This window comes from Lonchura striata, chromosome 12, assembly GCF_046129695.1.
Source record: "Lonchura striata isolate bLonStr1 chromosome 12, bLonStr1.mat, whole genome shotgun sequence".
Classification (NCBI taxonomy): domain Eukaryota; kingdom Metazoa; phylum Chordata; class Aves; order Passeriformes; family Estrildidae; genus Lonchura; species Lonchura striata.
The window spans coordinates 18268477-18291721 of NC_134614.1; the positions used below are offsets into that span (position 1 = coordinate 18268477).

The window sequence follows — 23245 nt, forward strand, 5'->3', positions numbered from 1 at the left end:
ATGTTTGATCTCTTTTTCCACTGCCCCTCCCCACTGTAACAAGTCCATGGACAAACACAGCAGTGTGCAGGGACAGGACTGCACTTCACTCTTGCAGCCTCTCATCTCATCACACTCAGCCTGATTCCCTGGATCCAGGCATGCAGTAAAAGGCATGAACAAATCCCCAGTACCTGGCACTTTGTTAGCTGTGGTCGTACTCACCAAAGCCCCAAGGCTACAAAAGGGAAAACATGCTGCTTTAAAGAATGGAATATATTAAAGCTAGGAATGCTGGGCTGGATGTGTGTCTCATCTCTGTCCTGAGGTGTTGTATCCAACCCAGAAAGGATGGGGCAGGGTAAGGGAGCCTCCTACAGGACTCTGCAGTGAGAGTTTCTGCAGAAAGAAGCATCATTATGTTTTTCACCACTTGACTTTCTCCCAACCCACTGAGCAAAAAGCAAGTTCTGAGCTCTGATAAGACACTGATACCCTCTAGCAAAACCCCCAGCCCCACCATTGCTACTGCCCTGTGACCTCCGCTGGAGAAAAAGGCGAGGACGCTGATGTTGTTCTTCAGACACTGTTTTAAGTCTTTTCCCTTTCTGCTCCTTGTTGTGGATGAAACACTTCTGGTGTGAAGTACGAATCAAAGAGCAGCCCAGGACCAGAGCAGTTGTGCTGGAGGGCTGGGAATGCTCTCTGGGAGCACACTTAAGAGGGAAAGATGTGCTCCATGGACAAAAGCACATCCTTGCAAAGCATGTTGCACAGGCTCAGAAAAGGGATCGTGGTTGCTGCTCTCCACAGTGCCAACACTAAACACCTTTGCACTTTTAATTGTTTTTAACGCTTAGCCTGTGCCACTAAGCCCTCTGGTGACAGCTCCAGGATCAGCAGTGGGTATCACAGCCAGCAGAGCTGGCACACTTTCAAACACCTCAGCAGCACTGCTGTGGGCCTCTGCTCAGAAAGGAGACTTCAGGGGAGAGCTCGGGGATTTGAGACTCATAAGCCTTTGACTGGGAGGAAAAAAATGTATATTTGAAGATTATTCATGAGGAGGCAGTGTGAGGACTTGTAGTTTTCTGCCTTTGAAGGGTGGCAGAGGAACACAGTAATCCTGCACATCGTGGGCAGATGCTCTGCTCAGACCCCAGCCTGCAAAAACCCCTGACTATCAAAGTGCAACCCAGCGTCTCAGGTAACACACTCAGCTGAGAGGCAGAGTGCAGCAGGGCTCATTTCTGGTTCAAAGGACAAGCAGAACAAGCAGAGCCTGCTGGTGTCTGCCCACAGACACAGGCTGAGCTTGCCCTGCAGCAGCAGGACAGCAGCACCACAGGCTACATCCCACCTACAGCATTCAAGAGGGTATCACATTTGAAATTGGTTTATCTACAAAATCCAGGCTGTGAAAGTGTTGCCGGGGGCACAGGGAGGGCTCCTTGTGCCCATGTCCCTGCCAGCAATGCCATCAGGGGGACAGATGGAAACCTCCAGGCATGGAAGCTGGAAAAAAGCTGCTGCAAATGGGGAGTGAGAGGAGAGGGAGCAGCACTGAGAAAGGAAGAGGAAGGAATGAAAGAGGGGAGGAGTCAGCAGCAGATACCAGGATATGTCACTCAGAGTGGTGCTGAGACAGGTGAATGCTCTGCTCTAACACTGCTGCACAGTTTTGGTGGCTGAGTTGTGATGTTGGATGATGTTGAGCTCCCACCATCAGCCCTGTGTCACAGCTCCTTTGCATCCCATGTGTGGATGCTTGGGCAGCCCTTGCTTCAGCCTGACTGTGGGAAAGGCAAAGATGCCTCCAGGAGGAAGATCAGCATTTTTGGGGCACTCTGGTGCCATCCTCAGAACTCCCATGTTTTTTCCTTGCTGCCAGGTTGGATTACTCTAATGTGGTCTAATACACCTTAGGACTGTGCTGGGGGCTTTGGGTCCTGTGAAATTCCTCATCTGTTTTGGAAGGGCTGATCTCTTCCTCCTGCTGCAGAGAGCACTTCCTGGCTTTTCCTGGTAGGAAAGGCTGCCAGGGACAGCAGCACTCCAGTCAGGTTTGTCTTCACAGACCATAGGAGTACTTCCCAGCTCCCAGCTGCTCCCAGCTCTGTCAGACAGAGGCATCCAGCCAGATTCCCCCTCTCACCTTCCCCAGGTTCTGGCTCCTGCAGACCAGAGCAATGCCACTCACTTGCTATGCAATTCAGATGTAGTCAAAAATAAGCCCACTTACTTGTAACCAGAGAGCACTTTACTGCACAGGTACAAGTGGAACACCCTTCCCTTGCTGACAACCTGACCCAGCAATATTTCAGCTCATGGCTGCAAATTCAGGAAATGATTCATGTCCTGTTGAGTTATTTAAGGCAAACAACTGGTCTGTGAGTAGCTGGCTACACAGACCACTGACACAATAAATAAGGCCATAATAGCCCCAAGCACCTGTACAAAAGAACAACTTCTAAGTAAGTCCACTGTGTTTGAAAACTTGGAATGCTACACAGAGAATAGCCACAATCCTCTTTTTGATGTGTGCATCAAATCTCATTCACCTCTTGCATTCAGCAACAAATGTAGTCTTGAAACAACTAGTCTCAAAATCTGGGAATTCAGATAAGCAGGCACAGGGCCTGGTGTGTCACCAGTCATGGAAATACTGCATTATGGTGGCTGAGGGAATTTCATTCTCAGGGAAAAAACCTTGTTGCTCTTTTACATCTGGTTTAACAAGGCTGTTACCTTGTACTGGTGCTTCCCGAACTGCCTCTTGGTTGTTTGAAACATGGTTTGGAGCAGCAGGTGGAGGGAGAGATGGACACTCCTCTGTCCATTCTAGAGAGGGCAGAGAGGGAAATGTTACTGGTTTCACAACAGCACCAAGAGCTGCTGCATGTGCACACGCTGGGAGTGTGGGGGTCAAGCAGAGGAGAGATGAGAATTATGGCAAGAGAGGAAACAGAGTCACAGACAGAGGGAATACAATGAATGGGAAGTCCAAAAACCACTTCTGAAGAATCTCTATATCCAGGTCAACTGATCCATCTGCTGGGACATCCTGTCTCACAATGAAACTTGGGATGTGAATTTTGCATCTAAGTAGAGTTGACATTTAAATGAAATCTAATCTCTGTGCCACTCATGGCATCTAAGTAGAAGAACAAACCCAAATGCCACAGGGCCCTCACTGTAGTTGGGCTGCATTTGAGGAAAAAGAAAATGTAAAAAGTAAGAAAGAAAAGGGGGGGCAGGAGGGAGGAAAATAATTTTTGAAAAGTGTTTCAAAATAAGGAAATTACTTCAGATTTTAGAGCCTGACAACATACAAAGGTCTTGTTTTAAGAAATCTCTCATGCAGGGTTTATCTAGTGGCATGAAAGTGCCCACTCCTCATCGCCTCTGACAGTCTGAGTCCCAGTGCAGACTAGAACAACATCAGCTACAGTGACTAACTTCATGGAGCACATTGAAGAGGAAAATGTGTTTTACCTGTCTCTGGGAAGTCTAGAAACTTTCCAGAAACAAAGGACATACAAAGAAAAATCTCTCCTGTTTAACAAGATTGAAACCTTCTACATTTTTACACAGTTTAGATTTCCTCCTTTGCTGCACCTTGTGTGCAGGACGAGCAGAGCCTTTCCCATGCACATCCCTGTGCCTTTACACCCTGAGGCCATGGAGGGAAGGACAAACACTGGCATGGTGCTTCCATGGCCAGGGAGGACATTCCCCCATGGATAACCCAACCCACCCTCCATGCCCTCAAGGGTGCCAACCTTCTGGAGGCTGTTGCTGCTGTTCGAGCTGCTTCTTCCTCTTGGCCTCAAGGACTGGGTTTTCATACTGAGTCTTCCGGTTGATGTGGCTGGAGATGGAAGAGAGCAATGAATTAGGAAAACCCTTTGTGCAACAAGCAGGAATGCAAGCCAGGCACTGAAACTCCTCTTTCTGAGGAAAGGAGTAAAACACCAAACAAACCAAACAGCAGTGGGGGTGGAGCAAGGCTCATCCAGTTGTCCCAAAAAGAGTATTTAGAAAAACAAGCAGGTTCTGGTATTGATATAATGTCTCGAGTAGGGATGGCTAATTCTTTCAAATATATTAAAGTAGTGATCTATCTGTGAAAAATGAGATTAAAGCAGGAAAGGCATACTGTCTGATTGCATTTTAAAAGACAGGTCTGTATCATCCCTGCTTTAATCAGATTCCCAGAGGTGCAGTCATTTCCTGGCTCACCCAAGTTAAAAACAAAACAAAACAAATCCCAACATCTGTCAGTGATCTGATCAATGCACACAGGGTGTCTTAAAAATATCTGCAGGGATGCAGGCTACGAGCTGGCCTCCAAATAGATCAAAATCTATCCAGAATCAACCACCAGCAAATACTCCCAGTGGAAACCAGCATTTAGTGAAACTTCAGCTGCTTTCCTCAGGCAGCTTTGGAGCACTATGAGATGTTGAGAGCCAATATTTTGTACCAGTTCCAGGAAAAGATTAAAAAATCAGCCCAGTCCCATCATGGCAGACAAGGCATGCACTCAACAGAGGATTCAACATCTTATTAAACCAATGATGAAGAGAAGCCACAGATGCTGGGGTGGCAGGGCTGGGAGTCCCTGAATGGCTCATCAACTGCTCTAGAGCCATTTTCAGTAGAGATTTTGCTACAGCAGAGGAATAGATAGACCTTAAAGCCTATCTTTTTACGCAAAGCAAAGTTTACCATTAAGAGTAATTGCTATCATATTGTCTCCTATCCAGTATGCCTTTATTAAAAAACCCAGATCAAAACCAACCACATTTTCAAGTAATTGTGACAGAAGCATGCCAGGGATTTATATTCAGAAATTTTTCTGTTAAAGATCAATATTAAATCACTAGAAAAATATTTAACTTACTAAATAAAAAACAAGTTAGTGAGTTCTAACTCACTGACTGAAAAAGATTTCCCATTTCAAGATATCTTTGGAGAGTCAAGAAAAAATGATAACTACTTTAAAAATGATATAAACATTTTCCTGATACAATTGTCTCTCAATAAAAACCATCCTGTAATAACAAAATGCCTGATTTGAAGGGACAGAGACAAATGCTAAAATTACAACCATCATGCTAGCTTAGAGACAGCAAGTAAAATAAAATTATTGTCTTATTAAAGTTATTTTTTTATTTAATTCCATCAGTAAGGAGTGCCATAAAAGTAACAGGCATGTGTATATAAAGTGACAGGACAATATCCTGCAAAGATCTCTTGGAATGGCATTTAATAGCTGAAAAATATTCTCGATGTCTTTGGTAAATAAATGTCAAGCCTTAATTACACAGTTTGCTAACCTTGTTTCCCTAGGCACAGATGGTAGGGTCAGAAATGAGCCAAAGCAGACAGAAACTGTATTCCATGTCTATTCTGAGGGCTATCATAAGCCATCCTACTAGACAGGAGTATACACATTATTAAAAATTCATTTTATGGGGTCAGTGATGAAACAGAACTCCGATCTCTGGTTTCCCAAAGGAGCAATCTGACATGTCGATAAAGGAGAAGCTGCTCTAATTCCACAGAGAGTCCCATTAAACCTGTAATTCTATTCACAACCACACAGCCTGATGGAAGAGCCTCTGCCACAGCTGTGTGGTGCCACCACCCTCTCCAATCCTCCTCTGCTGGCACAGGTGGCTGGTGGATTGCTTTGCACACTCATTCTGTGGTCACAGCACTGCACAAAGCCCATCAGGCTCAGTTAAATGCACACTCGTTAGTGTTCTCTGGATAAAGTATTCTGTGAGGTGCTGGGGCTCCTGCACATCCCAGCCTGAACTGCTGCTGCCTTCCTTGAGCTCAAACACCTCCCAGGACTCTCCTGTCTCCCCTGAGCCTCCTCCCACTCTGGGGAGGATGGGGAATGGCCAGGCAGGGCTGTGCTCTCCCAGACCCTGTGACATCCCCCAGCCGTAGTGGCAAAGGTCCTCTCCTCCTCCTTGGTGTGAGATGTTACCAACAAAGCACGGGGTGGGCACAGGGACAGCTCCTCCACCCAACAGCCACACCAGAACAGGGAGCAGCACTTACTCTACATAGTAGACACCATATACAGGATCTTCAATTTTCTCCCAACCAGCAGGCAACTCTGGAAACAGAAAAAGCATTACTGAAACCTCCAAGGCAGGTTTTTTTCTGACAGGCAGCTGCTCCTGCCCAACGTGCAAAACTCATCAGTAGATCAGACCTTGCTTTGGGTACTTTTCAGAATTATCACAGCCCCCTTTGAAGGGCTGGCACAGCACAACACCAACACCTCAGCCTGTGCCCCTGAGCTGGGTCAGCACAGCACTGGGAAAATGCCCACACTGGTCAATTTTTTATTTGCTTTTTGCATTAAGTGAGCAAATGCTCAATAAATTTCCTGTCTGGGACTGCCTCAAGCACCCCCCTGGTTTCTCCACCATGGCCAGTGAGCTTGGATGGAGCACTGCAGGAGAAATCAATGCAGAAAAGGCCAGAGCATTTTAACACCAACCCATGAAGGTGGGTGAGATTATGGCAAAAAACTGTGGCCCACTGACAGAGATCACTTCCACCTCCTGTACCAGGGCTGAGCCATTTATGCTCACCAGTGCAGAAAAGAGCAGTTTTTTACTCCATTCATTGGGATTTGCATTGCTTAGCCATGAGCTCAACACAAAACCAGGACAAGGTGGATTTAACATGTATGCCAGCATATGGAGCCCACCCAGGAGGGGCTGGCACTAGGGTGCATTTCATTGCACAGCACTTCATGTAAGAACACACACTGCCACAGTCACATGGAACAGAGATTTCCTTCCTTTCATTACCATAATTGACAAAAAACTGTTCTGAAGATGAAATTAACATTTTTAAATGGATCCGCTTTTGTTCCTGTTGATTTTCTAGACTGCAGATAGCACTTTAACTGTAATTAGTGAATGTAATGCAATCACTTCAGCATCCAACTGAGGGTTATTAAAGCTGTATGTGTTACTAAAGGGCGTGATCCTTGTGCCACTCATTTAAACACAGTATTCCCATTGGCTGGAGATAACAAAATAATCATCCCATCCATCCCACAATACAGAGTGGTGTGTTTGTGTAATTCTGTGAAACAACTCAGAAATAGGCTCCACCACATTATGGACTATGCACATATGGTCCCACCAACTCTGCATATTCACTCAAATACAGAAAAAAAACAATATTGTTGGATAACACAAGTTCAAATAGCCCATGCAAAATAATTTGTCAAAATTTAACCTGGAATTTGTCAACACTGAGAGCAATCTATGTTCATTCATTATCAAATGCAGAGATTTATTTCCATTAATGGCATAAATTGCTGAGCCAATACAATCAACAATGGCCCATTAATTAGAATAATGTTGCTATAAGGATAGAAATATCTCAAGACTGGAGAGGAACAGAATCTATACAAATAAACATGGACTAATTACTCAAAGTTTATGTTTGCGTTCAAAATTGGCTGGAGATCAAATGAAATCGACTTTCACAAGTTTTGCTCCACATGTCCCTTATTTGGAGATAAAAGGTAGGTTTCCCATTCTTATCATTATTTTATCCTCATTGTGTTTAATATCTTTGGATTCCTTGAGACATAAGCCATTAAATGCAAGCCAATGCTAACTTCTGGGCATGAAAAAACTCCACGTTTTTATCAGCAGATTGAACACTTCAGAATTAGCTATTCCTTTGCATCCTGCAAGTTTATCTGAGAAAAGGTCAGAAAGCTAGAGGCCAATCTTGAAAATCTTTTCCCAAAGGGAACTCTCAGGTTTGCAGAGGAGTCCCGGAGGGTGGGAGCACCATGGGACTGGCTCCAAGAGTTTCAGTGTGATTCAATTACAACCTAGCATGCAGTTGGGAAAATCACAAGCTGTTGCATCCATTTAGTTTGTTGCACTGTGGTGAGGGTAGAACGGTAAAGAGATCAAGCCGGGGTGAAAGAAAAATAAAAAGTCATTGAGGAAAAGGAGAAGTGATGCACAAATACTTTCAAATGAGTTCCAACAATTTTCATGTTAAATATATTTTGTATATTTTGGATTATTAATTGCTTTTTTTTTTTATTTTTAAAGTTTAAGCAAAAATTTTGTTTTCCCTCTTCTGTTCACAAAATATTTTGATATTAATGTCTTTTTTTTCCTTCCCTTTTAAAGTATTTTCACAAAAAATTGGAATATCAGCACTTTACTAACCCCAAAAATGGCACTATGCCAAAATTTTTCCAGTTTACTATTTCTGCAGCTTTTTTAAGGAACAAATATCCATATTTTAAGCTATAACAATATACAAAACTGCAGCTTTTAACACATTTCTTGATGATTATGTAGATGCACTTTTTGACTTCTACAAGCTTCCAGAAGTTCTCTAAAGTAAAATATTCTCCACAGCCATGTTGCAGTCTAGCATCTTAGCTGCTTTAAGTTATTCATCTCCTTTCTTTATCTCTCCTGACAAGCTGAAGATGACCCAGAGCATTAGATTTTATCACAAAGATGAGATTTCAAAAACCATTTTGCATCATTAGGAGCCCGAGTGAGCCATATGGTTTTTATTCTGGTACATCCATGCAGCACCAATGCAGCCTCAGAGCATGTATCAGCAGATGGGCAAATTCAATGGACAAATATCTAATATAACAATTTTAAGCCTTGGGTAAGTACATGGATTCCTGTTGAGATGCTCTAATATGCTGTCCTACATACAGAGGGGCTGGATGGATTCCTAAAAAATTACTTCTCTAGCCACCAGGTATTTCAGCTGCAGCCATGCACAGCTGTGAAGGAGCTGGAACTCAGCACACTCAGCTCTTACTGCTCCCTGTGAAGCCAGGAGGGCTGGTCCAAGCCATGCCAAATTCTGCTTTATAGGTTAAATTTTTGTGTCTGAAGAACAACTTCTGTTAAAATGCAGTGACCTATTACTCCACAGCTCTTTGGAAAACATGAAGTTGTGAAAATGCCTTGAGCCTTAATCTTCTTATATTTAGAACAGAAACTGTTGCTAAGTTTATGTGCTGTTGCCAGCCGGTTTGTACTAACCTGAGTTCCTATACCTATACTAAGTTTTCATGCCCCCTCCCTAATGTTGCTGTAACCAATTGAGTAATTTGAAAATGGCTTTCTTTTCTGCAACATTTGCACATCTCAACAGTGTATTGGTGGGCTGTGAGCTCAGTAAAACTTATCTGCACTGAAACAAAGGGATCATCTTGTGATGTTCCAGCAGAACACTTGTGTACGTAAGTGCCTGCAGATCTGGTCTCAAGCTTACCAATTAATGAGTTTTCCTGCATCTATTTTTTCACCTCTGCTCTTGCACTAGTTCCTGATAGCAGACTGAAAGAAGGGTAATTTCTGTTTAATATTGCCTCTAAATTTGCTTTTTAAAGACCTCCCTCTCTCATTTTAAGCCACTGGTTGTGAAGACCTTAGTGAGAAACTTTGGCAGATTGTTGATGTGCATCCACCTACTTCTGATGCTACTTGGTCTGCTGATGATCATTTTTGCAAGCTGCACACAACACTCATGGACCACTAAAGAGACTACATTCTTCTTTAAATTGTAATTTCTTTCAAATTCTCACTCTGTAAGAAGTTGGGCATTTTACTCCAGGCATATTATTCAGAAGAACCATTTGTGGAGCACTGTTCCAAGTCCACTGCTGGCTGCTGATGTTGTATCCATCACACAGAAGCAGGGAACAGAATACACTTATTTACAAGTCATTACAGAAACCAGAGCTTAATTCTCTGGTAATACAATTCCTCCAGTATGCAGAACTATGAACTGTAACTACAGTCCTTTTTAAAAGTAATAATAGCCCTGGTGGAAATAAAATCCTATGCAACCTCTTATCCTTTCAGCTCTGCGAGTGCACTAGAGCATTGCTGAACAGAAATAACAACTACCTCTGCCATCAGTATAAACACAATGAGCACTGCTGAGATTAGATATCTAGACAGCATCCTTCATAAAGAGATGCAGCAAATAAAAGTGTACCACATCACTGAAAATCATCTGTTTATAAAATCACTGACTGAGGGAAAATTTTAAGCTGTTTCATTCACAAGCTCAGCTGAAGCATTTGATGTAATACTTAAACTTTCTGAATCACACTTAGCTTCTATTGTCTGGGAAATGTCTTGGGCCCCAGTGAAAAAGCATCATGAGCTACTTCATTTCATCTTTGGCATCTATAAGCTTTTTTCTGGAGTCAGAGTTGCTAAAGGAAAAAATCCCAACTTCTGCAGAGTCCAGGAGGAAGCAGCTTTGAAACAACTTTGCAAGACTTGAGGCTCTCTAGCTTTCTTCAAACTCTGAATCAGTAAGAAAAGCACTGCCGATCTGAAGCTAAGGAAAGATAAATGCTTTATGTGCTGAGGAAATTTTTCTGATAAATTACTATTATTGAAATAAAAAAAAAAAAACCAAAAACTGAAAGATGATACAAAGGAGAAAGTAATTAAAGGCTCAAAACAGTGCAGTTGAAGTAAAATATCAAAATGAGAGATGGATGATTTACCTAGTTCACTGTCCAGTTCCTCCGTGTGCACCCCTTCTTCTCCAAGGGAAGAGCAGTAAATGAGACAGAAAAAATTAAAAGAAAATTTCAGATACCAGCCCCAAGCAAGAAATTCCCTACACCAAACAGCAGAACCAGCACTAATTTTCTACATACCAAGCCCAAGCTTCCCATTTATCACACTGCAGTGATCAGAATATTGATGGATCTGATGCAGATAATGAAAGAATTGTTCCTTGAACTCAAAACATCTGCATCAATAGACTAGTTTCATGTCATGGTTTGATATGGCAAAGTCATGAAATCGTGATGATCTCACTGTGGTGAGGCTTTTCCCTCTGATCTGTGCAGTCCAACCTTTGCAATCTGTTCTACAGACACATGGATCTAGCAGAAGGCCAGACCTGAACACTAATGAAGGAATCTGAGAGGAAAACCTTGCACCTAAATAAGGACCAATGTAGCAAGGTTTTCAAGAAAAATTTATGTGCACACTGTCCTACTCAGATGATTTAGACAGGCATGAAGCCTTGTTTAACTGGAGGCACAGACCCACAGTCCAGATGCACTGGTGATGCACAGACAGGAATGCATCAGTTTTAGCAGGGCACCTGGGACAAAGATCACATAATTTTTCAAAGACACAGAGCCATCAATATTCGCTGTTGCTCCATTTATCATTATCTGCTCCATATTCATAAGTTAACAGTGACACAGATGATTAAAGTATTGCTTGGCCTATAAATAATAATAATGCAGTCTGAAAATGAAAGATGGTGACAAAACCAGAACAAAGATGGTAAAAACAATCTTGGACCCGATTCAGCAAAGTTTAAGGCACATAAATGAATGACAGAAGCAACCAGAAGATGCAGGGTTGCAACACCTGGACACCCAAAAAACCACTTCCATGACCTCTTTGCAAAATATTCTATCAAAGCAGTTGTTTGGGACCATTAGTGTGAAATACAAATTGCAATTTCCTTTGATAGCCTAAACAACGGGAAACAAGTAAAAAATTTCTTAGGGACACACATCCTGATGCAACAAAAGCACAAGGCAACTGCACCCAAACAAATCTGAAACAATATCTAACATTTATAAAATCTATAAAGAGGGTGGGATGAGCCTGGCAACTCACATGCACACACATACCCCAAACAAAACAGAGGAGTCATCCCACTGACTTTTATGGAATGACACAAAACAGTGACCCTTGCCAAAAAACATCAAGCTTCTATGGCAAAGCAAAACTAACCTCTCCTCTCTGTGTTTTGAAACATAATTATTCTTATGTGCTAAGCAAGATTAGAGCAGCCAAGCAAAGCAACTATATATGAAGCAACTGGTTTAACTACTGAATGTTAAAAATATCTATTAATGAGCAACTTGGTGAATGAAGTGAAGGAGTGTGTGGGAAGATGAAATTAGCTGATTTTAAAGGAGCTGATAAACAAAGATGCCACTGCTCTCCAAAATTATGAACTCAATGAAATACAATAATACCAGCTGTATGTTTCTATTCCAAATTAAACTAATTATCCCAATGTTTGCTTTATAATTGCTAAGAGGACAAGAGAAAGACTTTCCCTTCTGTGAGGAGACTTCAAACTGTGTAACAGAGGAGCTCAGTCACCCTCTGTAGCCTTGTGGTCCTGTCTGCTCCTCACCTGGCACACCCCTGTGGTTTTAGGGTATCCTGCACTGTGCTCTAGGAAGGTGGTGACCTGCTTCATCACAGCAGCCTAGTGTGCAGAGGTAAATTCTCACACTCTGCAAAATCTCACAAGTGAAAATAGGAGAGGTTGACTACTACACTAGTACATGTTCTGGAGGCCAGAGTTGAACCTAACAGTGAAAAGGGATTGAGCTGACTCTTTTCTGAAATAAAATTGTGATTTTTACTAAGATGACTGGCACCAGTAGGAGGTTCATCATATTTTGAAAACTGATTTTACAAGGACAGCACCAACACTGATGAAGGAAACCCTTCCATTTTTAAGAAGTGTCTACTATGACAGCACTGTATTAGCCAAGATTATGTATTTCAATACCATCACCTTTCCTGATCAATAGGCCAAAATTCCCTTACAGGTTTTCCCAAACATTTATTTTCATAATTTGCTTTTTCTTCCAACATCTTGTAAAGGAGGCTGGGAAGGGACCTCCTTTAACAGTCCTGCATTTGGCTGCTCTAAATTGGACAGTGGCTTGCATTTCCAACATCTCAAGGAATACCAAATCTCAGTGCAAATTTTCAGTGTCAGAAATCTACACTTTCAAATGGAACTTGTTCCAGCAATCACAACACTGCACAGACTGTCAGCATTTAACAGCACAAGTGAAGCAATTGAGTTATTTCTGCTCAAACAAGGAAATAACAACAAGACTCTCTCAATCCATGTGAAGCAGGCGGCTGGAGCGGAACACAGCGGAGCACGCAGAGACTCAGTCACTCCCTCCCACACAGAGATCCAAGAAGCCAACATGTCAGACAGCTTTGAGCCTTGTTCAGCATCAGTGACTTTTCAAATGCCTTTGCAAAAACAGAGGCCTCTTACTTGTAGCACCTCCTTGATTTTTATTAAATGATCTGGCACCTCAATGGCTGTTTTACGTTCACAGCAATTTTACAACATAATGGATATTGTCTCTTTGTACTTACTAATAAATATTTTTTAAATTTTTAGAAGTCTTTCTGATTACTAGCTATTAGAAAAAGAGAAACAAAAGGAAAAAAGTCACCTAGGAATGGACCAAACACAGTATTATGTCACTATTTTTAGTCTCTTACCATCATCTTCACATTCTTCTAGAGGCTTCTGCTGTTTGTTCAGGCACCGTGGATCTAGCCAAGATGTTGTTTTTGTGTTATGGCTGGAAGCCAAAAATGGAAATATGACCTTTGTTAATAAAGCAGAGTTGAAGTATCCATGACATAAAAGTATATATCCTCTTTATTATTCAATAGACCTGAAGGCATACTTTTGATTCAAAGAAACCACTCTACAATTTGATGTTGTGCAAACTAGTCGACCAAATCACAAGAACTTTGGCATTGAAAACACAAAGGTAACAAGTGAAAATATGCAAATCAGCACTCCTGACTGGAAAGAGGCATGTGAATGCTGCAATATTGTAATATTAATTTCCAAATTTTTGTCTTTGGTGGCTTGTTTTTAATTCCAAGAGCTGTCTCTGAGCGAAAGGCAGAAATTTCCCTTCCTCACTAAATTATGCAGCAAGCTTTGTACCTACAAAGGACCTTTGACATGTCTAGAGTTGACCCAAGCATTAGTTGAAAATGGTTCTGACTGAAAACTTTATAATTACACAAATAAAAATGTTCTGTCTAAGCCTTTGATGGAAGTTGAATAACTTTACTTTCAACTCTTCCTTTCCACAAGTCCCCTGACGGCCTCATGATGCCAATCCCAGTGGTGAAGGTTGCATAGTAAACAGGCTTAAAATACATTTTTCTAGAAGTTATTTTCTCCCATAATTTCATTTGCCTAAGCAGAGAATCTGGTAATATAATGCCTCTTCTACAACCTGGTGTCATCTTAGACACAACCTGCTAAGATATCCCTCCAGTCCCTGAGGTATCACTTATCTAGCTTAGCCTCTAAACTTTTAAGTTTCAATACTGTAGTAATGCTATTTACTTTGCCTTCAAGGTCTCAAAGAGGTTTACAAACTGAATTTTAGCCTCCCAACAGTCTCATGAGGGCTCTGTAATGAGGGCCACGATCCCTGAGGAGCTAACAACCAACCAGCAAACTCGTATTGTACTGGAAGAAAAGCGGCCAACCCTGCTCCCAGGATCTGAGTGAGTAAATAAAAGGTCCTTGTTTTACACATCCTACTACCCAGCTCTCCCAAGGCAGGATGAGCAAATGTGTTTAATCCTTATGTGTGCTTCAGAGCAATTAATTGGCACCTAAAAACTGAATGGCAGAAATTCAGCAAGTCAGGCAAATTAACAAAAATAAAGCAGAGGGGGTATGCCACCTTATTTATAAGCAAGTCTGCAGTCTAGCTGAGAAGGAGGGTGGTGGGAGGAGAGCAACAGAATATTTGCATGTTTTTTGCAATTTTGTACTCACTAAGCAAAGACTCACAACAGTGTAGTTTGCTGAGGCAAACAGAAAATTTAGCTAAACACCTTTCAGATCACACTCTCAGGTGGAAAGGATTGTGTTAGACCTGTAACATGCACAGATAACAGGGGTCTGGGATATGCTGTGTAATGAAAATCCTGATTAAAGCACCAGAGAAATACCTCAAAACCAAATTGTTCCAGACACATCAGGATTGGTTATCTGACATACAGCCTTGGTCTCACTGGACCTGCACTGGTTCTGTGCAAGAAGCTCATGCTGCTCCCTTCAGCACCCTGACTTGATACCCGAAGCACCACAGATGCTGGAACAGACATCTGAGCCAGCTTGGGTCCACACTGCTCATTAGTTCACTTTCTTAATCTGATACAAATCAAACTAAATGGTTTCTAGGCTCAGGGTGTTGTTAGAATTAACAGAACTGCAGTCATGCAGTGCTGCACCCACAGCAACAGGCTCATGCACAAAACCAGCCCCATGTGAAAGTATCCTCAAACCTCCCTGCAGGGAGGGAGCGGGTGCTGCCACCAGAGCTTGCCATCACACAGGCCCATGTTACAGGCTGTGCTTTCCCAACACATACATGATTCTCTTGACAAGTTATTTAGAGGTGCTACAGCCCTGCATTGTTCAGAGAACACAGACACAGCAGCCAGGGGGGTGGGTTTGGGGAAATCAGTGGCGGCAGCAGAAGCCTCGATGGAAGCACCTGTAAGGAAGGACAACAGGGGCTCCTGTGGGGTCTAAAAGAGAACTGACTGCTTGGGCAGCATTTATTACTCATCATCTGTCCTCCTCCAAGGAGGAAAATGGCAGGCTGAATGGGCTATTAGGCAGTTCTATATACTAAGGGCAGAGTAAATAACGAGGCACCCATAGGACACAGTGAGGGGAGAAAGCCGTGCTCAGGGTAATGTACTCATCTTGGTTTCATCTGATGAGACTTTGCATTCTGCCTTTTCGACCTTGTCTTACACTCAGGGACTGTTGGAGCCTCTTCAGGTAATTGGGAATGCCCTGGAAAATGGCCTTTTTTAGATCAGCCCTCTCCCAGCTGAAAAAGGGCTGCCGCGGTGCCCTCAGTCATCCCAGCTCCTCAGATCTTCTGGCAATCTTCTCTCGTGTGTTCCCTTGCCACTGCAGCCAAGAGAAAAGCTGGTCTTGAACCTTCCCCTGGCCCTGTCCAAAAGTCTCCTCTCCTGACGATGAGGCAGAACTGCTGCCCTCACAGCCCTGACCCAGCGTAACTCTGCAGGAGACAGGGCTAATTAACAGAGGAAGTTCTTCTGCAGTAGCTGGGCATTAGCTTCTGGTAGGGTTTCCACAAGTGCATTAAACAGACCATCAAATCCAAAATCAATTCCTCAACCCCTCTTCTACTTGGCAGCTAAGGGTTTGAGTTTCAAAGGCTAATTGAGTGCTAATGTCTAGTTAAACTCTGTGCAAGACATCTCTTACACTAACAGCTCCTATTTTATAAGTTACTCCTACCTCAATAAATTTAGACAAGTATAATTTGAGACTATTATTTATGGCATGAAAAAAATCAATATCATCATAAAACTGCTGACAGCAATCAGCTCTTATGCAAAGATTGCAGAGCTTGAGGTACTGGTGCTCCAAACTTGCTGTGCCTACCCTGCACTGAGCTGTACCTTTTGCAAGCCACTGGAGAACATTAACACATTTGGCCCCTTTGCTGTGACAAGGGGACAACACAAAAAGTCCATATCTGTCTCTGCTGCACAGGACTGCAGGAATCCCCTCTGCTGCATTATGCACAGACACAGGCACAGAAATGAAGTCTCAGCCCTTCCAATTAGGAGCTTTCATTCCACCCATGAAAACAACTGGCCTGTATTTTATAAGTGTCTGCTGCTTTTGTAACTACCCTCATAAAACAAGCGATTCCTGCTGCCTTGGAACTCAGGAGTAATTTGGATGTTGATCCAATCAGGAAATGCAAACCCTCTTCAGAAGCAGTAAAGAAATAACAGCTCTGCAACCTAACTGTATACACTAAATATTTAATACACACAAAACACATCCATGGAGGTTTACTTTATGCCCAAAGAGAGGGAGAGAGATGGAATTAGAACAACAAAAATGTGCTTTACTCTATAAAATAGACTTCTCCGTTCTCCGTGTAGGCCATCTCCCAGTTTTCCGGCAGAGGACCTAGGTTATCCTCGGCAGAAGGAGGTAGGTATTGGGGGAGGTTCTGAGATGGTTCCGTGGTGGGGACGTGGGTGTGCCTCTCAATCGTGGACGGTGGGGCTGCCTCTCTCACGATATGCGCGTTGTGCTCGTCCTGGTCACCAGACTCTGCTGCAGAACAGACACACACAGACACAGGTGAGGATCAGTCCTTTCCTTCCCTGCCTTGCTCCTCCAGGTTTATCCTGCCAGCTTTCCTCTCCCTGCCTTTTCATTCGCGAGACACGGCAGCAGGTGAAGCGAGGGCAGAGCCCCAGCAGATGGAGGCAGCAGGGGCAAGCTCTCCTTGCCCACACATGTGGGTCTCAGATTCAGTCAAAGAAAGAAACTGAGAGTTTCTAGCCAGGCAAAAGCCTGGGAAAGAGCTGGGAAAGAATGTAAATTCTTTATCTCTCTTGTTTTTCACATTGTTTATAGTCAAGTTCTATCACTGTGTGTCAAGCACTCTGCACCAATGGTGTGGGTTGTTTTCACTTCACTTTGGCCCTTGCCAAACAAGCCAGGAGCTGTGATCAGCTCCAACAGGCCCTGCTGAGGTACCAAACTCCTCCAAGCTGTCTGAGGCCAGGGCTCACTGGTGTAAAGGAGTTTTTTTTCAAGCAGGCTTACAGGTTCACCCCTGCAGTGCCAACTGTGGGACAGGATTAGAAGGATATAATATCTTGTTTGAAGAATGATCAAAAGAGATTTTACAACTGCAAAATGTTGCCAGAAGCTCAAAGTCAACAAGCTAATGGTGAATGTCTTCAGTGCAGTGTGTTATTTTAAATTAAAAATTAAAATGAATGTCAGCACTGTACCATGTGTCCACATGTTGCTGCTCACTAGTGCCCATTCTTGCTGTTTGAGGAGGTTTATTCCAAAGCTCATCACAGTATCTTTCCAGTCAAAGTCAGGAGTATTTTTTGCTGCATCTGGCCCTTCTCCCTCTAAAGAAATACTTCTGATGCTTGTACCCATGCAGTATTGAGCTGTATCCATGAAACAATGCTGCACATCTCCTCCCATCACTAATCACAGTAAATACTCCCCAATAAACAGGTCTGTGCCCTCACTCCTCCACAGAGAGGTTTTGGCAACAATGGACAAATTCTAAAATAAACCCTGTGTCCACCAAAGGGACTTTCTCTGCTTGGCTCTTGAAGGTGTTGAAAATTTATGGCACCACTTCTACATCCCCTGAGAACATCAGTACAAGCACAGACAATGCACTGAGCAAAAAACCAGAGAGATCAGCGTCACCTTCTGCCAAGTCCACATGGAGTGGGGCTGAAAGGGCTTCACAGACAGAACCCTCCCTGCTCTCCACACCAGAAACCATGGACATCCTCATTTCACAGCCCACAGCCCTGGAAATAACTCCTTCATTATTCTAATCTGTGTGCTGCCATTACCAAAAGAGAAGAACACTGGGAGGAATAGGAAGAAAAACATCTAGACTGTATCAGTACCCTCAGTGCTTGCTTTTCAGCCCTCCTGGAGTTTGATATTTTTAGGTAGAAGGTGACAACATAAAGAAGCGTGAAAGAATCATCACCAGCTAAAAACTGAGAGTACAAACATGCCAAAATCTGGAAAACACAAGTTACCGAGAGGTCTCCTAGGGAAGTAGGAGCATTTTAATATGGCTAGCACACTTTCATGTGAAATAAGCATAAGGAATCAGTTTGCTATATGAGAAATAACTCTTTTCTTGATTCTGTGCTCATTTAATGAAGGCAAGGGGCCAGGGTGTGATAGCATTGTGACAAATGATCTGCATCTTCCATCTTTCATCTTGCAAAGGAAAACAGGGAAGAGAAATGATGCTCAAGCTACTTCAGGGGCAACAAACTGAGATGGGCAGCAAGAAAATCAAATAACAGATCTCCCACCAGCTTCTTCCAAAAATCAGATCTCATGACAATGAGGCTGCTGCCATGTCACAACATGTGAGAAACCACCCTCAGTTTGTCAATGAGCTGCTAAGCAGAGACAAAAATTCCAACCTGGGAGAAATCAGGCTGGCTAGAAGCAATCTGAGTTGGAAATAGAGTAGGTAGCAGCCAAAGAGAGTACAACCCTCAAAAGCCATTTAATAGTTTGGCCCGCACAGGACCAAAACTAAATCTCAGCCTAAATCCTTTTAAAGCTCTAAACAGATGTTAGAGCCAGGACATTGGCAGGTGGGAACTGGCAGGACAGATCTTCTGACTCCTCAGAGGCTGGGAAGGAAAATTTTTATGGTGATAGAAAGTGATCAGGGAACAAAGACTGGGTGCCAATTATGGTGAGTTCCCAGGGCAAGCAGCTGGGAAAGGCTTGAAGGTGTGGATAGCACTTGCTCATTACCTGCCTCAAAAGGAGCCCAGAAGATGAATTCAGTGCTTGAAACTGAGCTGAGGTAACAATGCTCTAAACACTTACAAATTCTGGGCCTGGGGACATGGGGAAGAGCTCTTCCCCTAAGAGCTTCACAAACTTCCAGTTGATTTCTGTGGAAACTCAATGGACCTCCAATAGTGTTTCACTCTGAATCTGCCTGCACAGCTCTTGACTTGAGATTGCAAAGGTTTCCAGTGATCTTTCAGCCAAGGCTTGATGGTAGCTATGGTGAGAACAAGATCTGTGTTCAGCAGGACACAAGATCTTAATGAAACACAGAACTTGCATCTATCTCTGGATCTCATTCCTGCAGCAAGCAGCACTGCATGTGCTGGGAGGTACCCTGGAGAAGAGGACCCAGGACAGTAACTCTATGTGATGGGCAGCTCTAGATCCAAGGAAGGATAAAGGGCAGCAAAATATTTAGGAAGGAGCAATAATTAATCTCAAATGTAAACCTGGTTGAGTAATTTCATACTGTTTGAAACTGTCAACCATAGCTCAACTCTTCCCTGACCTTTCTGCAACTAATGGATTTGAACTTTACTGCATTTTTATCTCAATCAATTTAATCCCACAGGCCTTTTTGGAAAGACACAACTGTGCATGTGGTTGTTCACACCTGGACATCTGCCATTCGGGTGTCATCCAGTTCTGTTTGACACTGACAGCTCTGCAGAAAACACACTAAAAACAACACCCACTCTTCAAAATACCCTCCAAAAGCCTTCCCCAAATATTCTAACTGAAGGACAGCAGTATTTTTGCTTTACCTGTGAAGCTACTGCTCATTTCAGGTACATCATCCTCTTCCTCATTCTCTGTATGCACTATGCCAGCATTTTGCATATCATTGTAAGACTTGGTTCGCTTTGGAGTCGACTGCTTGGAGCCAGGCTGCAGATTTTGCAAAGCATTGGTGGAAGTCACTTTCCCACTGAGGGGCTGGCTTGGAGGCTTCGGCGTTCCATAATAGTTACCTAGGCAATAGAGACACATTTGCATCTTCAAAAGAGAACAGTTTATAGCAGTAAGTTTTCTATTTCACTTTCTTTACAGTTCCACTAAAATTTCGGTCCCTCCCCACAGATAAATATAAAAAGAAGCTAACATGTGCCGTTCCCAGTTTTGGGGGTGCATACTTCATGTCTACAGCAGACACAGAAATATTTCTTGCCTTTTTAGTTATTCTTGTCAAATCTAAAAGGAGAAGCAATGGTTGTATTGTTTAGGTGCACTGAGCGTACATGGGCTAAAACAGAAGGCAGTCATGGTGAATAGCAAAACTTCATCTCCTTACATCTGAATTTCAATTAGTAGCCTTTTTACATGTGTGCACCCACACAATGCTGTGGCAGATCTGGAGTGAGCCCTGCAGAAAATAAAAAATTCATGACTGCTATCACCAAGAGAAGTGATGAAAGGCTCGATGGCCTGCTTTAGTACACAGGTTCTTTTAGGGAGGATGTTGCATTGGAAAGCAAACACTATTTTCTCACTGAAAGAAAACTTAGTTAAAGGAGAGAAAAGGAAAGATACCACATGACACTGCTTTGTTCAAAGAGGAAATTCAGCAGTTGGGTCGACTTGGGTAGAAGTGATGAACCAGACCTTCAAGATAAACTTGAAGGGGCACAGCTGCACCATATCACACCAATACATGCTTGGAATCCATCACCAGCTGTGATGGAAATTGCAAAGTGCTTGGGCTGCCTCCCTGCCATTTTAAGTGTCCATGGAAGAGACACAGAATTAAGTGCATGTTCATTCATGCCAGAACAGCACAGAGGTATTTCACTGGCCCTGTTTCACTTCACCTCTACACCACAGCAGTGCTTGATTTGCCCAGAAATTCTCCACAGCAACTTGTGAGACCCACAACTTTCCACCATATTTGAGGAGTTGTGGCAGTCTGGTGAAACTCCCACTGACTGTAAAAGGAAAAACACAATCCCTTTCTTAACAAGGGAGGAACCAAGAAGAGGCCAGCCTGTGGGACTCAGATTCAGTCCAAGAAAGAAACTGAGAGTTTCTAGCCAGGCAAAAGCCTGGGAAAGAGCTGGAGAATAATGTAAATAATTCTTTATCTCTCTTGTTTTTCACATTGTTTATAGTCAAATTCTATCACTGTGGGTCAAGCACTTTGCACCAATGGTGTGACTTGTTTTCACTTCAGAACCAATGGAGTTGGTCCTCATGAAGCTCTGTATAAAATAGCAGTGTATTTTGAATAAATCAGAGTCTTACTCTCACAGACTTTTGGTCAGAGTCTCTTCATTCCTGTCCTACCTCGACAGCGACACCAGCCAGCCTCACCTGTGAGCCCGGCAGGATGATGGAGCAGCTCCTCCTGCAAGGAGGATCACCAGGAGCTGGAATCACCCTGACTTGCACTGGCAGAGTCCAAATGGGAAGATGTTCAGGAAACACCAGCAATCATTCCCCCCACTGCCTCCTGGGAGGTGAAAACCTCTTCCTCACAGAGCTGAGGCCAAGCAGGCAGAGCAGCTCCCACCTCGGTGCTGGCGCAGCAGGACAGCGACACGTGCAGCTTTGTCTGAGCAAGGTGTGCTCCAGCCTGCACACACCAACAGGGCTCCAGCTCCGTGGGAGCAGCAAGGCTTTCATCTTCTGTTCATCATTTCAGAATCTTAAATGTACATTGATGCATAATTTATGGGCAGAAGGAAATTACTTCTTCTGGAAAGAGCCTCTAATGGGTACGGAGGCTCCGCAAGCAGGTTGCAGTTTCTGCTAGAGAAATAATTCTTATGCTCTACATACTGCAGAACTGTTTTCTACAAAAAGAGGAGGGATGGGGGAGAGGGAGTGCAAAGGGAAAATACAAACGTAGGCAGGCAAAAAAAAAAAAAAAGGATCATTAACCCTGTTTCCATCTATCCTCTTTGGCACTTCCCGTGAAGAATGACACTACTCTGGAATTTTGTGGGTTGTGTTTTGGTTGGTTTTTTCGGTTTTTTAGGGGTTTTATTTGTTGCTTTGTTTGGTTTTCCAGGGGAAAAAGTTTTCTAAGGATATTAACTGCTAAGCAGAGAGAGCCATGTGTGTGCCATGCACATGAAAATGACTTTTATTTATAGCACTGCACATCACTATTTTATGCAAAAGTTATTTCAGGTCTGTTTGAACTGGTTAAATTCCTTAGGATGGATGCAACAAAGAGGATGAAGAGGATATATAGATGTTGATAGTGTGGGTTTTATTTCCCCTGGACAGGAGGAAAACACAGATGGCACCATCCCTCCTCCAATTATGGAGAAATGTATCTTCAAATTTTGTTCCTCTTCAGTTCCTCTAGCAACAGCAAAGCTGGAGTCCCTGCCAGTCCACAGAGAGCTGTTCCTCAACAGAAAAACAGGCTTCTCTAAAGTATTTCAGGTTTTCTTGCACCAAAATCATTAGTTCTTTTTCAAACCAACCATGGTTGTTGGCACTAACATTAGTGATTAATTGCTCTCTACCAAGACAGTGTGCTGTCTTAGAGGATCCCTGTAAATATAAATGAGCATATAAAAAGAGCAAATATGAATTTGAAACTGAGCATGGCTCTTCATGCATGGGGTTTATAGGAAATGTAGCCACTGGGGCTGAACTTTTCTTTTTTCACCACAGGAGGCAGATTAAACCTGAATCAATATTCGAAAAAATCAGAGCTCTGCCTTCAGATTCATACAAGGACAAACAGGTTGGGGAAATAACCCAGCTTGTTAAATCATTAAAAGAATGCTCCAACCCAGCTTCCAGGTGACATGGAAAATGAGAGAAAATGGAAATGCTATCTTTCCCTCATGTTTGCTGGATGCAGTCAGCCCTATTTATCTTCTCTAAGCAGATATTTTTGAAGACATGACATGTGGGCCTGGGTGTGGGAACACACACATTATTAGGGGGGACTGGTAAAAATAATCATCAAACCTCATGTTTCATCCTCAGAATTGGAAACAGAAAATATTTATGCTGTGACTCAGAAATCCAA

At 43.0% G+C, this 23245-nt stretch overlaps 1 protein-coding gene across 21 annotated transcripts in view; it reads right to left on the reverse strand.

Moving 5' to 3' along the window:
- The window catches only part of MAGI1 (membrane associated guanylate kinase, WW and PDZ domain containing 1), a 332629-nt gene that overhangs the window by 54845 nt on the left and 254539 nt on the right, over positions 1 to 23245 (reverse strand). For 8 of the 21 annotated variants that reach the window (XM_021551067.2, XM_021551090.2, XM_021551052.2 and 5 more), the window contains exons 4-10: positions 20022 to 20228; positions 16785 to 16995; positions 13341 to 13423; positions 10547 to 10585; positions 6058 to 6115; positions 3762 to 3850; positions 2728 to 2820 (exon numbers count right to left, since the gene is read on the reverse strand). In XM_021551067.2, coding sequence (XP_021406742.1) covers positions 2728 to 2820; positions 3762 to 3850; positions 6058 to 6115; positions 10547 to 10585; positions 13341 to 13423; positions 16785 to 16995; positions 20022 to 20228 — 780 coding nt within the window. The remainder of the gene's footprint in view (positions 1 to 2727; positions 2821 to 3761; positions 3851 to 6057; positions 6116 to 10546; positions 10586 to 13340; positions 13424 to 16784; positions 16996 to 20021; positions 20229 to 23245) is intronic. The other 13 variants (XM_021551174.2, XM_021551155.2, XM_021551144.2 and 10 more) reach the window with 4 other exon arrangements.